This window comes from Numenius arquata, chromosome 9, assembly GCF_964106895.1.
Source record: "Numenius arquata chromosome 9, bNumArq3.hap1.1, whole genome shotgun sequence".
NCBI lineage: Eukaryota > Metazoa > Chordata > Aves > Charadriiformes > Scolopacidae > Numenius > Numenius arquata.
Window position 1 is genome coordinate 11,303,611 of NC_133584.1, and position 15,881 is coordinate 11,319,491.

The following is a 15,881-nucleotide window of genomic DNA, read 5'->3' on the forward strand; positions in this document are numbered from 1 at the left end:
CCAAATGCTCTGGATTATTAATCAAGTTTTCTGACAGGTCTCCAATAATGAAACACGCCATGCAGCTAACAATGACTCACCATTCATTAAGCTGAGAAAACAGAAAAGGAAGACGGGCAGGTTCTCAGATCCTACCCAGGCAGCCCACAGCTTTAGGAAACCCCTTCCATTTGCTTTCTCACCAGAAAAACCAGTGTATTTGTTGGCTTTGACATGGCAAACTTCCCACTTGCCTGCTCCCATTCCACCCATAGACGACAGTTACCACATCAAAGACTATTAGTACCCAAAGCATCTATGTTGTCTTGAGAGCTAAGGACACATGAAAAGCAAGTTAATGCCCTCTCAAATAAAATGTTAAGTCCTCTACTGCTTTTTTGCTTAATACCTCCTTAAATTCTCTGCCTTGTTTTGGAATGTCTATTCACCCTTCAAGCTAATTTGCTGGTTTACCATGTACCATGTTACGCCTATGCCATAAAACCATTATCAGAAGAAGAAAGCACTTCACCCAGCAGTTTGTTCTCAGGCTGGGCATCCAAATTCAAATCCCACTTCTCCATTTGGGACCCAAAGTCACCACTTCCACCTCCACAGTTTGACTGTGCTGGGCCCTGGCACTGGTGGATGGAGGATGCGTAGAGAGAAAGTACATGAAGGAGATAACAGAGGGGTGAAGATGGGCCATAACAAAGTGTTGAAGCATGCACACACCCTCCCACCTCAATCTTGCACACAAACTACCAAATAAAGTCCTTTATGACCCCCAGCGCCCCAATTATACAGCACTGGGAGAAGTCAAATGACACCGGGAGGTTGCACATCAGGCACTGGGAGTAACTGCAATTCTTGCTTAAGCAATTAAAACAAGCTGGGTAATACTTGCTCCATATCTTGCAACATCCCCCCCCGCACACACACACTGCTCGGTGCCATTAGCAGCTCCACAGACACTCTGCTGGGGCAGCCCCCCAAGAAACCCCAGGCCCCCCCCCTTCACTGCCCTTTTCTGAAGGTAAAGCTTTTGCTGCATGTTGCAGATGATTAAATGGCTTTTACAGTCCCTGATCCAAAACAAATTAAAAGGGATACGAGTCCCAAAATATCCGGTGATAAGCGTTTGTTCACAGTGGAACAATTAAACGGAAGGATTTGTCTTGTTAAACATACAAAAGGTTATCGATAACCTACCAGTTCACACCATGTCTTCCAGCTCCAGGGAGGGACCAGTTCCCATTCGGTGACAATGCACCTGCGCTGCCAGCCATGAGCAGGCACGGCCAGGCACCGCCACCAAAGGCATCCTTCCCCGAAGGACCACCTTCAAACCAACTGAGAGAGGCTTCTGAAGAACAAAGGCTATCTGCGACGCAAACTTGACTTCAAACCAAGTACATGATCGAACCTGCTTCCTTGTAAAATCCTAATAGGACTCCACCATAATAAAAACTAAGCAAGTTATTCAATTCTTAACTAATAATTTTCTTTCTAATTTGACCACATTGTAAAGTTGTCTTAAAACCTCCCAGAAGTTATTTCACTGCATTATGCACAGTCCTACGAGTACAATTAAAATGTTCTACCCAAGCTCTACCATATGAATGGTTTTCATAATTTCTTAACAGAATATTGCTTTCTTAGCCCAGCACAGCCCATACATCCCCAATTTATCAAACCCTTAGTCTAGGCTAGTTACAAATAAAGCCAGTACTTCCAAAACTGGATGAAAACCAGTTTCATTTTTCACACCATTCAACCATATGCCTCTTATTTTATCCTCTCATCATGACTTTATGAGCTGCTCCCACCAAATTCCACTTCAAATGACACTGAAGAAAGCTATGAATTTGTTATTGAAAGATGCAACTTAAACATTTAATAGCTTCAAAACTGCCAATGATATAAAACAACGAGCCAGGATCAGCAAGCTCCAAAAGCACCGAGACCTGACCTAAAAGAAAAACAGAAAGTTGCTATGGTGCTTCGAAATCAGGGGTCAAGGTAAATTAATACACAAATCAGTCTCACTATAGACATTGTTCTCACCTGTATAAATATTCTACAGCAAGTCATATAAAACATATGGATATTGCAACAGAGGTACAGTGAAACAAACATGCTATGGCCCCCCCAATACAAAAAGTAGCCCATCTTATTTTTATTTAATGATAAAACACAGAACTTTTAAAAGTATAAGTTACTCCAGCATATTAGCTCAAAACCTTGCAGTTACAGTTCATAACTACGCATTACTTGGGAATTTAAACCGTTCTTGTTCCTTTAGAAGAGCCCAAAATTGCCACACAAGTACCAATGTACTCTTGACCTCCCCAGGGAGCGGCTCATTCCCATCTAACATGTCAACAACCTCTTGAGATGAAGTTTCCCCATCACTGGCCTAACACGCTCATCTATCATATCAAAACTGTCACGTGCACTTGTATGAGCTACTCCACTCTAAAGGTATTTACTTCTAACGAATATGAGCTTTTCCAAAGCAACCCCCAAAAGTTGAAACACATCCCTAAAGGCTCTGGGTCTTTCCTTTTTTTTCCTCCCCTCATAGCCAAGTGGAAGCACACGTGTCATGTTTTCATCCTGAAGTCATCAGCTGCAAAACTTCATCCTAAGAGAAAATTCTTCAGATAAGTCCTTCCACAGGTAAAACAACATGAAATGAAACCAGTTCAACACACAGCGTTTTACTTTGAAAAGAATCACTGAACACACTTACCAAATTTTGTCCATAAAACACTGACTTCAAAACAAGCCTCTAAAGTCAGTTTTCTGCCCAGAACAAGTTTAAAATTCAATGTTCATGTTTTTCATCACTTTTTTATATCATAATCCTATAATGTACAGTACATCCAGCCATGGACTCAGCTGGAAAAACACTTTACGCTAAAAACGGTCAATGCAGTTTAAACAAAGAGCATTTCCTTGGGTTTCTTGCTCGCCAGGACATAGGAACCGAGCTCTACATCCCACATCTGCAAAGGGGAAGAGATTTTCATTAACAGACACAAGGGCATACAGCTGCTCAGTAGATGCAAGTATTTGCTCTCATCCTGGTTCCTCACCTCACCCAAGTGACATGGATCAACCTGTACAGCGAAGTTAAGGCTGAGGCAAGGTGCAGGGCATGGCTCTGGGGCCACCAGGAGGGGTAGGAGGGAGCACACCCAGCCTGCTGAGACCCAGAGGTGTTGAGGCAAGTCGATAAAGACAAAAGGATCTGGATGTGAAACATCCGAAGGAAGAGTATTTGACAAATACTTAGCGCTTTCTAAAGTAATCGATCCTTAGCTGGTGAAACCACAGTGTTTAATCAGAGAGGGTGATATGCCAGTGTTGGGAGCTTTATTTCCTACTACCACAAAAGCCCTGCACAAAGAGTTATGTATACTTTGTTGTCTGTCATTTTGTACAACGCCCTTCCCTCAAGCACTGGCCCTCAGAACGCATTATACATTGTTAGAGGAGATTAGTTTAACTGCAGATTGTTTTTTTTTATTATTTTTATTTTTTTCTTTCATTCACAAAGCACTTAACGCAAATCAGTGCTTGGGAACTGGAGCTCCGAAGCACAGTCTAACAGTTTATTTATGATCATAGCAACTAATTGCTCAAAAACAAGCCTGGGGCCCCAGGACCATTCCCATGTCACTGGAGTTGGCTGCTGCAGTACTGTGCCACTCATCTCCAAGAAACCAGCGCTGCTAACTTGCTTAAGTGGTTTTGCTGGCGCGGGAGGGCGGACAGCTGAATAAGTGACCACTGGATAACGCCGACTCCTTCAGTGACAAAAAGACAATGGCAAGAAAAAAAAAAAAAAAAAAAAAATCCATTTTGACATGTGGTAGTGGTTTTGTTAGCAAAAAGTCTGCCCAAGGTCTCAGTCAGCTCATAGGAAATTACTGTATAGATGGAGACACTGCCCTGACAAGGCCAGCCTTCCCCTCCCAGCCTTTCCTCTACTTGACAGTGATGGCTGCCGCCACACCTAGTCTTTGGGCTCCGTTATATCTTAGCCACTGATAGGAGTCACCCCATGGGAAAGCAGGATGGTGGGACTAAAATGATGTCAGGTACCATGAAGAACATTTTCTTTTTTTGCTTTACAAACTTTTGAACCTTACAAGAAGGGAGCCATCCGCTTCTATGCTTTTTTTTTTTTTTTCCTACAAACGAATTTTAACAATGCATATCCTGCCAGGAAACGTTACCATGCATTAGTGATAAAGCATTACATAAAAAGGTAAATTAAGTTTCCAAGACGCGAATGTGAGCTGATAAACATATTACATCCACAGTTCAACAACTGTGCAGAGAAGAAAAAAGAATAAACAGTTTTAGGGAAAGCTTCAGGAATATGGGGGGAAAAACAGGAAGAGCAGATAAAGTAATGCCATGCTGTCAAAACACTGCTCTGACTATGCATGAGGAATAGCTACCGAACTAAATCAGATTAAACTAATGGCCATCCATTAACCTTGGGCATGCCTACATGGTACAACACAGACCCAAAGAGGTGTGCTCACAAATCAGATGGCTTGCCAACACAGCACTCACCCATGGCATGAGACCCCCTTTCTCAGCTAGATAAATAAACTAGAGCCAGACGAGCCATTTATTCTCACCCAGGGGCAGCAGCGGCGGTGATGCTGCACAGCTCTTCGGCAGAGGAGGCAGCGGCTCTGCTCCCGGCCGGGTGACGGAGCCGGGCACAGTCACCGGAAAGGATCGCTGGTACGTTCCCTCTGGGCACTGCTCTAATATGGAGATACTGGAAGAAATTAGCAGAGAGGCCATAGGCTGCCTCTCTAATACCAGCAAGCCAATTATACATTTAAGGGACAACTGCGAGACAAGGGCTGAGCGGAAAGGCATTCGCAAAGCTCCTCAGCTGCCGGGCTGCTCTGCCAAGAGCATGAGCCTAAAGGTCAGGGGACGGTACTTGGTTAGAAAGAGACTGTGCTGAAACAGGCGGAGAGCCATTCCCAAGGCAATCGGGCTGTGCAGGGCATGGGTCCTGCAGCATCGTCAAACCCAGCTGGGCTCTGCCCAGATTTGTTGTGATGCACCCTTTAGAGAGGATGCTTGTCACCAGAGAAGCTCTCATGCTCGCACCCATTGGGGACAAGCATTAAAAGTCCAAACCAAAGCCACACCATCACAGCAGTTGTAGTTACTACAAGAGGCTGCAGCTGCAGAGAAAATAAAAAATAAAATAAAATAAATAAATAATAAAAAATATTTTCTGGCCTGCACAGAAAATAAAAAATGTCAGGCAATCTGACATCAAAAGGGATGATAAAACCCTGGAGGAAATTCACTTTACTGGAAAAAAAAAATCAAGTAGGGCATAGAGGTGAGCTACCTGGCTACTGTACTAAAGGCTTTTACCAGAACTCCCCACCCTACTCCCCTGAACAGTCATTAGCTCAGGAAAAAAAAAAGCTGCTGAGAGAACCCTCCCACTTCACACAGCTCTTTGGGACTTTCCTCAGACAGCAGCAACCTGACAAACACGATGCTACACAGGATTTAAAGACACCACAGGAAAAGAGAAGCCAATTTCCATAGAGCTTACAAACAAAAGTGGCCAATGATCATTCCAATAAACAAGCAAAAAGCAAGGAGAACAAGAACAGAAGGAAGTTCTGGCACTAGCTAATTAGCAAAAGCATTACAGTCAGGACTTCCAAGCACCAACAAGAACTAAGCAGGATATACACCTTTATGTAGGATTTTTTTCAGACAGAACAGAGAACGATGTCTGGGGAATTCTTTGCCAGTCACACTTTGCAACCAAAATACACAAGCGCTAATTAGATCGTGCCAAGTCTTCATTTTCACACTTCCAAAGCTGCTCAATTAAAAGTATGTGTTTTGGCACTATTCTCTTTTTAAAAATAATTTAGACAAAGCTAAAAACAAAGAAATGCTTCAGCTCCAGGAGATGATAAAGCTGAGGATGGATGAATCATTAGCACACTGGAAACTTAAAAAAACTGCTAAGAGACATACACAGACCTACTTTCATGAAACAGCTATTGCCTAATGCAACAGAACACAGAAAACAAAACAAAAAAACCCCCAACAATAGAAACAGTGAGAAATCGAGCAAACATATAAAAGGGACTGTCTTTATCAGCAGAGTTAGCAGATCAGCAGTCTGTCCTGCAGTATTTTCCTACAGTCATCACCAACACTTTTAAAAGCCTCCAGGTAGTTAAGGGTGGGACAAAAACTGGGCAGTGCAGATAAAATCTGGGACCTTCAAAAACCCACACCAGTTGTCCTATCAAGGAGCATATGCTGGGAAATTATGTCAAATACTCAACTACTGAAGCAGTGAGGAATTAGTTGAAAAAGATAATCAGGAAGAATTTTAATTTATATCTCAGTGTTTTAAGTGGCACCTCTTAAATAAGAAACTTGATTGAAAGCATCACTTGCAATTCTTCAAGATGTTGCAGAAAGAGAAGCTGCCACAGTTACAGATTCCAGGGCATTGATCTGTATGTTAATTGGGTGAAGGATAATACCGAGTAGCAAGCACATTAAGACTTTCTACATTAGCAGTGTTAAGAAAACTGCTATTGACACATATAAATCAGTGACGAATTTCCACTGCATGACAGCGCACCAAAAATAGACTCGTTCCCAGTTCTTGTGATGTGCCCAGCAGTTAGGACATTAGCTTCAGAAATCTGAGAAGGGAATCCCCTCATAGCAAATAACATCACAAAGCACAACAGAAGGGAGTGGGAGGCCGAGAGATCTCCTCAACCTGGCTACGCTTTGCCTTGTCTGAAGGAAGACATAGGAACAGTTTTTTGGGAGAAGACAAAACCATCCCAACCCTTTGAAGCTCGTGGCACGCTGATTCAAAACCTAACTACTAGACTTCAGACACCTTTATCTTGGATAGTCACAAATTACCTTGTACCAACAACAAATTTAAGGCATCCCATCCCTGCTGACAAATATCTTCCTTATCTCCAAGAAACACGTGGTTATAAATGAGGTCCAATGTCTTGCCTCAAAGAATCTGTTGTAGAAAAATTCCTGTCACTCCTCCAGCTGTTGCAGTTCTTCATTTACATAAATCACCTCTATTTTAGATTCCTTGTCCCTCTGATTCATGGCTTTAAGAAAAATAAACATGAGTTAAGGAAATAAGGGAAAAGAGTTAATGAGCCAACCTTAGTAGCTTTGACCACATGTAAATACTGCAGCCAATTGCTGGTTTTCTGCCAGCCGTTAACAAGAACAAACATGCAAATAAATATGTAGCTCTTTTCCTTTTCTTCGGAATTTAGAATATGATCCAAAACCATCTCACCTAGGGACTTTAAAGATTAGCAGCTTTTTAGTGTCATATTAGCTCTTTGTTTTTCCACCTATCAAGCTAAATTAGGCATACAATCTCCTTAAAAAAAACAGTGTAACATTCACCGTACAAATTTTAGGCCAGATGGGACTTTTATCATCAGTACACTTTATTTAAACTTAATTCTTAATTACGTGGATCTGAAAGAAACCTAGACTACTGAAAATCTGGACAGTCTTTCAAGAAAACGTTTATAAAAAGTAAGTGAGTTTAATGTACGTGACATTCCAAAAAACAATCCCATCACAACAACAGGTATCCTGACTCTCTCTTATAAGGTGTGGGCTCCAAATACTCATGTGATATCATCAAATAAGTCTCCAAACTGGCAAAAACCAAACAGTTCTAAGAAATACTAATTCCACAGGAACCAAGAACTAAGAAAAGTCCAAAATGATAGTGGTTATATAAGAGATTGGATTAAGAATAATCTACTGTGATGTCTGCATATTTACAGAAGACTTGGAAGAATAGAGTTTAAAACAATCACTTGAAGAAAAGTTATTTGTTAAAGGAAACAATTTGCTGTGCTAGATTATATTCATGTGACCAAGAAAAAAAAATGAGCAGGAACAAAGATCAGGTATTAAATGTTGGCTTGACTCCTATTCTAAAGTAAGATCAGATGCCCCCGTGAGCACTTCCTTCCATTCAAGATGAAGCTCTTCTAGCAACACGGACTGAAATTTAGTGGTACCTCACACAGCCTGAAGTCACCCCCATCACAAGGAACTTATGTGCCATTATTCCACTGGGGATATAACAACTGACCATGTAAGAGATGAATGATTATTTAGTGCTTAACTGTCCACCTAATGGTAATGTTTTTATCTCATTCTGCATCTGTGCAGCCAAACCACATCTGCAATGTAATTCTGCACTGGTAGGACAGGATGCAGGCAGTCAATAAAAAGAAGTTTGCCTTCCCACCTAACTAAACAATTTGCCTTTTAACATCACTCTTACCCAGCACAGAAGGAGGAAGAATAAAAAGGACATCAGATTGTTCAAAAACTCTGTACCTTTCTTGTGATTTTGTCATTTGGGTTCCTGGTTTTGGCTTTCCCATCAAAGAAACAGAGGCAGGTATTGACAGGAAAGGTCCTTCTCGGGAAGGTAAGGTTGCTGGCAACATCCAAAAAGCTGGTATTTCTGCCTCCTTGTTTTACACATCCAGGGGGAGGGAAGGGCTGAACGCAGCACTGGGTCACAGCAATCTCGCACAACCCAGATCATTATAGCAATTTTATCATCATTTACCATAAAAAGCATGCCGGGTCTTGCTATTAAAAATGACTGTGTTAAGACGTCACTTGATTCATGTCAAGTAATATTTGATTAACAAAACGTGAAAACAACATCTTCAAGAAGAGCAAATTTAATGCCACATATGTCTCAGTGAGCAAACACTTCCTATTTTCTCAGCTTTTTTTGCTTTCAATCTACTATTGCTATTCCATACCCAGCCAGTTTGGAGCTAAGCAAAGACTGGAAAGAGCTGTGCCAGGTCACAGCCAAGGTTCATCAGGCCCAGCAGAGTGGAACAACATGTGGCCATCCAGGGAATGGCATAATCAGAAAGTAAGCATGTAATGAAGCTTCTCCAGATCCCACCAATTTGTGGTTTGGGGATTTGCTGAGGTGGGGAAGGGTATGCATGCACATGTGTGCGATCAGCAACTTACAGCCCTTGCTGTAAAGCCTACAGCAAAACAAATGAAAAAACCCAACTACCCTTCCTCCCTACAGCATCCACCAACCTTTCAGATTTGCTAGAGCTCTGCTTTTCTGGACATCTTCCTAGCTGGCTTCTTAGGCTTCCCACTTTACTCCTGAATATCATGAATTACACTTGAATGTTTTCAGCGTGCCAGAACACTTTCTATTTCAATAATGACTTCTCCAGAACTCTTTTTTCATTATTATGAATGTAATATTTCCAAACAACATTCTTGATTGTTAGACTAAAACAGTATTGCTGTGATAACCCTCTAAGAACCCCATCTCCTCCTGAGTTACTGTTATCCTTACATTAGCCGGGAGATTTTGAGAAGAAACGGACTCTCAGAAGAATTTGGTTGAAATGAATCATTATTCACCAGGGCAAATCCAAAGCTAGCATCCCCTCTGGACAACTAATGGTTCAGAGATTTTCACCAACAGTTGGAGGTGGTGACTTCCCAGGATATATAGCTCTGTTCAAATTATACATGGTGATATTTGTGATGTCTGCCTGAATCAAATAGTTCCTTCTCTGTGTTTGTTCATAATTATGCCAACAGTCACAGCTGGGAAAAGTGAATTATAGTTTATGTCTTCTGTACAGACCATGTTTAAATATTTATCTCTGATGTATGGCTCTAGAAGAGGCAGCTCTAAGATCTCCTGCTGCACTGTATTGTATCTGACACCTCAGCATTGAACAGAACATGTGCTTTCACAAGCTACAACGAATTACTATTTCTATCACTTTGGGACACTTCATGACTAAAATGCTGGACCCATTACCCTGTTATCCAGCAGCACACACTGTAGGTAAATGAGCAGTTCTACATCCTTGGCCTTGGAGGCTGACAGGATGAAAAAAGAACCAGCTGAATACAGTGCAAAGGAGCACTTTAAGCTGAGGATGAAATGGTTCATGAAGCAACAACAACAAAAGATTCGACTTGCAGGCACTGATTTCTGGGAAACTGGCAGGTTAATCTGTCATTATCTTATGTACATATATAGTATCATTGTTATTGTTTTAATATACCACTCCTGCAAGCAGATGCAGAATCAGAGATCTCTCCTGCGTATTGCAGCAAGCAATAGGGGGTTGGACCCCAAAATTCCTTTCAGGCAGTCTTGAGCAGCAAAAAATCTTCGTCTGGGTACTATTTTCAGACCAAGACTCTAAAATTTCACCCATAGCATGCAATGCGTGAGACGGTTGTCATGAAAAACATTCCGTGTTGTAAACTACTACTCTAAAAGCACCAGAGATTGGGCCAGGAATTCAAGCCCCAAGTGATATCAAATGACTTATTATGCTATTTCCTTCCACCAAAGAAATTACATCTTGCAAGAAAAAACCAAAACAGATATCTGAAATTAAACAAATTCTGTCTAGCAATTAAGCAGACGGTAAAACAGCAAAAAGAGGCTGCAAGCAAAGATGGGTTAGGTTTATCCTTTATACTGACACACTGTTTCCTTCCTTGATGAGCCTGAGAAATATTGCTGTAATCATCATATCAACATTTTTTGACCTTCCAGTAATTATGCCGCTGTATAATTGAAGCTCCTGAAATTGATGTAAGCACAACTCCATAAAATATAATAAGAACCCATGGGTGGAAGCTAAAGCAGTGAAAATCAGTCAAGAAATAAAGCACAATTTTTCTTCTTTATGAGAATAATTGACAAGGTCGGAGGTAAACCCTCTGTCATTGGCTATCTTTTATCATGACATTCTTCCAGAAGATAAACACACAGATGCAGGGAAGCCCTACAGCTTGAAGAAAGAAGGGGACAGTCTAGCCGATTGCAACGATACTCTGACTTCATTCGCTAAGAGTAGGTTAAGTACCTGGAAAAACAGTCTAAGTCAAATACCTTACTTTGCAAGAGCTAAATATTTGAAAGTTGCCATAGCACCTCAATATTCCCAAGATGTAACACAAGAGGACAGGAGAGGAACTTCTGAAATACAGCCTCCAAATGTGGTCACTGCAACGCTCGCCGCTCTATCCTGGCAGGAAGCCGATGGCCACTTTTTTCAGGAGCGCAAGATAACAAATTTTGGGGACAAAATGTCTCTCCCTTAAGCCGGCGGTGCCACACTGAAATTGTTGGCTCTTGATCAGAACTAATAGTAAGCACAGAAATATGAACTGACAAACCGATCATCGCTAAACAGTGAGCAGCTCTCCCAGAGGATGCATGAACAAACAGAGCTTTAAGACCAGATAGAATAAGCACAGGGAGGACCATCCAAGCACTTGGGATGCACACACTGGGAAAGACATGATTTTGAGAAATTCAAGCCTGACAAATTTCCCACCACTAAGCCAGGAAGTAGAGGGCTGGAGGAATTGCCGTCCCTCTCAGGAAGGTATTACATAAAGTATAACCACGCATCTAGACTATTTCAACATCCCCTTACGTTTCACTGTGGCGTTTATACCTGTGTGTAAGGTACCACCGTTACAGGCTTAGCAGAACACAAAATATCCCTAGAGCAACTGCTCTCCAGCCCATGTTTTTCTCTCACGGGCACCTGACCCACAAAGACTGACTCACTGGGTACAAGGCAGCTCCTAAATTTTTCAACTCTTCAAGCAAACACACAGATCTCCCTATCCAAAACCCACAGTTTTACTAGTCACAGATTCTCTCCCTTCATCCCATTTACGCACTTAAATCAAACGAGGTTCCAGCTAAGTCAAGTTACATGGACTTTGCACAAAGAGGTCTATGGCAGGAATCACCTGCACTAGATCTTCCCCCCTAGGGCATCCAGAGGCCATCCAGGGTGCTCAAAACTCAAAAGGCACAGACCTGCCAGGCTGCTGTGACAGCAGCTTTATCTTGTGCAAGACACTGGTTTACCAGCAAAAAACCCAGCTCAGTTCTCAGTGGAGCACAGACTAATGGGTTGGGAATAGCGAACCATAAAAATGATCAGCTCGCACATCTCAATCCTAACAAACCAATATGTACACAGCCTGTAAAGTCTCCTCTGAGAGCATCAGTTATACCATACATCTGATTTACATTTTTCAAGGAAATAATTGAAGCTGTTCAGCTTGTTCCAAAAGGCCCAACGGGAAGGAGAAAACCCTCAAGACACCTATGTGGCAGCTTTGCAGCAGCATGAGACTAAACAAATGGAAAAACCTAAAATAGGTTGCGACAGTTTATCATTAATCAGTATGAATTACTTGGAAGAATGCAGTATCTTAGTGGCACCTTTCCCAAAGAACTAACACAAACACAAGTGCATAACAAGAGATTCAGGGAGCAGGGGAAAAGAGATGTCATCGCTGATTAAGTTGCTGATGGCAAGAAACAAAAAATGAGACTACATAGGGCAGCACCTGTGTGGTTGAAAAACATGACTGGCATGTTCCAGCTACTTCATTTGGCAATGTTAAATTCACCACAGAAGAATCATAATCATACAACAAAACACTGAAGTCTTCTGAATTGTCTCCTTGCAGTCAGACACCACTTCTCCATCAGTTCTACTTATTTCAGCATTTGCCCAGGACAGAGAGAATATTCTGAATCCTTCCTCTTGTTCTCGTAAAAGAACATTGCTGTTAAACATATGAAGGCATGAGGATATAAGAGAGAGAGAGGTGTTATCTTTGTTTAGAGCCAGATATAAATGGAAAACTGCAGACAAAGCTTCCAGCTCAGGCAACCTCTATCAAGCCTACAAAGAAGCCCTTGTGCTGGCAGGTCCTGGCAAAGGATCTAAGCGCCCAAACTATTCTATTTTTCCAACTATATGAAATGGTCTAATACAAAAGATAATTTATAATCCAAATATATGGATTTGATGATCCGAACATACAATAATCATCACAGCTTTAGTGAACTCTGATTTGGACTCTCGAATAACTATCAAAGAAATTTTGATTTCACCCTCATAATTGGCTTTGAGAGCTTACAAAAATACAAGCAGACCCCTTCCCTGTATATCCCTATATACGCATATACCTGTAATATCTTAGATCCCACTTACAATTTCCTTTTCCATAAGGTATTGACACATGTAAGTGCAAAACTAAATACTTCAGTCATTTACTCATTTTATGCATATTTAAAAGGAAAAGACAAGTTCTAATATGTTTCAAACCATCATTTCAATTAACATCAGATTTAAACTGTGAAAATAGAAGGTTCAGCGAATGAGGCTGAAGACTTTGCATTTGCAAGACTAAAATCATGTAACTTCAAAGACAGGCAGAGAAAGCAGCTACAATGAGGAAAAAGCACCAGGCCAAAGTAGTTCACAACAGTCCCCACCCTGCTGGAATCACCCTCATTATTACTTTTGTTTAAAGATATACAGTAGTCTTTAAATTCACAATAAGAATTCAAAAAAATATGTTTGGAAAACAATTTTTGACTGTTCTGTCGTGCTTACACGTAAAAACCTGTGTTAAATTGCTAATGGTAGCTTACATTTCCCAGCAACTAAAGAACTTTCCTTGCATAGAGGTGTTACAAGATAAACCCACAAACAAGATAAAATTATCCAGATGTTTGAGAGTGATCTTAGCTAAATTCTCAGACATGAAAATTAAGAACGGTTTGTCCCACATTTGCATTGCTCCACTCACTTCACATGTTCTTCATTCATGTAAAGAAGAGTATTACCACAAAATCTGGAGCTCTGACAAGGTAAACTTTCCATGGACTGAGGACCCACAAATTAGAGAGTTACTCATTAGTAAAACCTTGTGAACAGCACTTGTCAAATACATAAGCCATTGCAAACACCTACACACAGGCTATCTAATGCCACAGCATGAAGACAGATAAATAAAGATATCAAAAGTCACCTCTGACAATCATGCTTTGAATCAGCCTTGTCATCAGACTTCTCCATGCAATGATAAAGATTTTGCTATTCTGTGCAAAGAGTGAGGTTTCAACCTTTTAGGCATTGCTTCTTCCGAACACTGCAGTGGATAAAGTTCATCTACAGCAGCATAAACCACAAATGAGCTAATATGATTTGTAGGAAAATCTCTATTCTCTGTCTCAGGCCCTAAGTTTAGTGAAGAAAACAGTAAAAAAACTCTGTCAAATCACAGAAAAATATACCGAACTGACCTTCCATTGCTCCTTGGGAAGCAGTTTCACTACCACGATGTCACCATTCAGGGCTCTGTTGCGAGCAACCACTCCATCAATAAAGATATCGCGAGTCCCATCCTAGTCAAAGAGGAAGAAAAATAAATACCAGACCAAAACATATTAAATTACAGTTGTTATGAGGTTTTAAACACTGTCATCGAAAAAGACACACGCCCTGGTGAGACAAACATCCTGCAGTTGTGCACAGAAATGAAATGGATTCACCATATGCCCTTAAACATGCAATATCTTTCAGCAAATAAGCTCCTTTGTATGTATGTGCCAGCACAGTAGTTCCACAGTATTTATTCAAGACAGAGCCAAGCCCCCAAGATGTATTGTCTGCAAGCTCTGCTCAGTTCCTCTGCAGTTACTCTTGGGAATGGGTAGAGATTTTTCTGCAGTCACAGTTCTTCACACACCAAGTTCCCAACTCAAGCACTACCAGGTATTGTTCAGAACATGTTTACAAGACAGTCTCTGCAAAGTGCCCGCTGCTCTCCTGGTGAGATGGGAAAGCGGGGTCACACAGCTCCGGGATGAGCAGGTCAGTCTGTGACGGTGGCTTGGAGAGAGGCGCTGGGGACATAGCCTCTTTTTTAAAGTAAGTTAACACCCTATATTCTTCATTTGGCACAACTAATGTTAGAAGAGTTTCCAAAAAAATGGTGGCTATAGATGCCAACTGCAAGTTAGAAGATCTTTTACTGTAACAGACATGTTAGGACACCTTCTCTCAATACTCTGGGTTAAGGTCCTTGCACAAGAGCCTCTACTAATCGTACACATTATCCACCCCAGAAATGTTTGGCATTTGGCTAATATAGATTTAGTTTGGAAGATTTTCTTCATGGGGTGAATAAAGATTAAATTTCCTGAAGATGCCAACACAAAGGTTTCAGTTTTTAAAGGATTGCCAGTTTTGTCCTTTTTTGGCTAATTATTGACAGTGCTCTTGCTGCTTTCATTTCTGTTTCCCATAATTCAGTATATGAAAAATTTCATGTGTCTGTTTACAGTGCCATGAATGTGTCAAACAATGTGAGCGTTTAGTATCAACATTAGCAGTCAATATAGTTTTTCTAGAGAGAGCTATCTTTGCATAGTTTTGAGACACAAAAAAAAGAGGATGAATTTCTTTAGATTCATACTTCATTGTCTTTCCCTGAAAAAAAACAGCCTCACAGGAATTAAAATCTTAATCGCAACTTTAGTCACTTCTCAGACACACACTCCCGGGTCTCATATGCTTGAGTAAATCCAATCAGAACTACCCGTGTGCTCAGTCTCCAAGAAAAACTTCTTTTATAACCTGAAAACATGAAGCCCTAATATCACATAAATATCTTAGTCTGCTTAGATACCAAAACAATAAAACGGCAGAACTCTGCCATGATGTGAAACTAAGGCTGTCCTCCAAGAGACCAAATTACTCTTCGAAAGAAAAGCAGCAGCAGCTCAACAGCTGTGTGAAAGCTGCCTCCCATGACAAGATGCAGAAAAATTGCAAAGCCTCTTGGACCAACATAATTCAAATTGGAAACTGTTCTTTTCAAAAAGCCAGATTTTTTACACATGGTCTTATTCGTCATTTCTCCTCACCCTCTCCCTTCTGCCCCAACTC

The 15,881-nt window shown here is 41.1% G+C and overlaps 1 protein-coding gene across 1 annotated transcript in view; it reads right to left on the reverse strand.

The window, feature by feature from the left end:
• DIS3L2 (DIS3 like 3'-5' exoribonuclease 2) overlaps positions 1-15,881 on the reverse strand; it is a 197,117-nt gene that overhangs the window by 152,292 nt on the left and 28,944 nt on the right. The window contains exon 7 of the mRNA XM_074153228.1: positions 14,234-14,335. Within this exon, the coding sequence (XP_074009329.1) occupies positions 14,234-14,335 (102 nt within the window). The remainder of the gene's footprint in view (positions 1-14,233; positions 14,336-15,881) is intronic.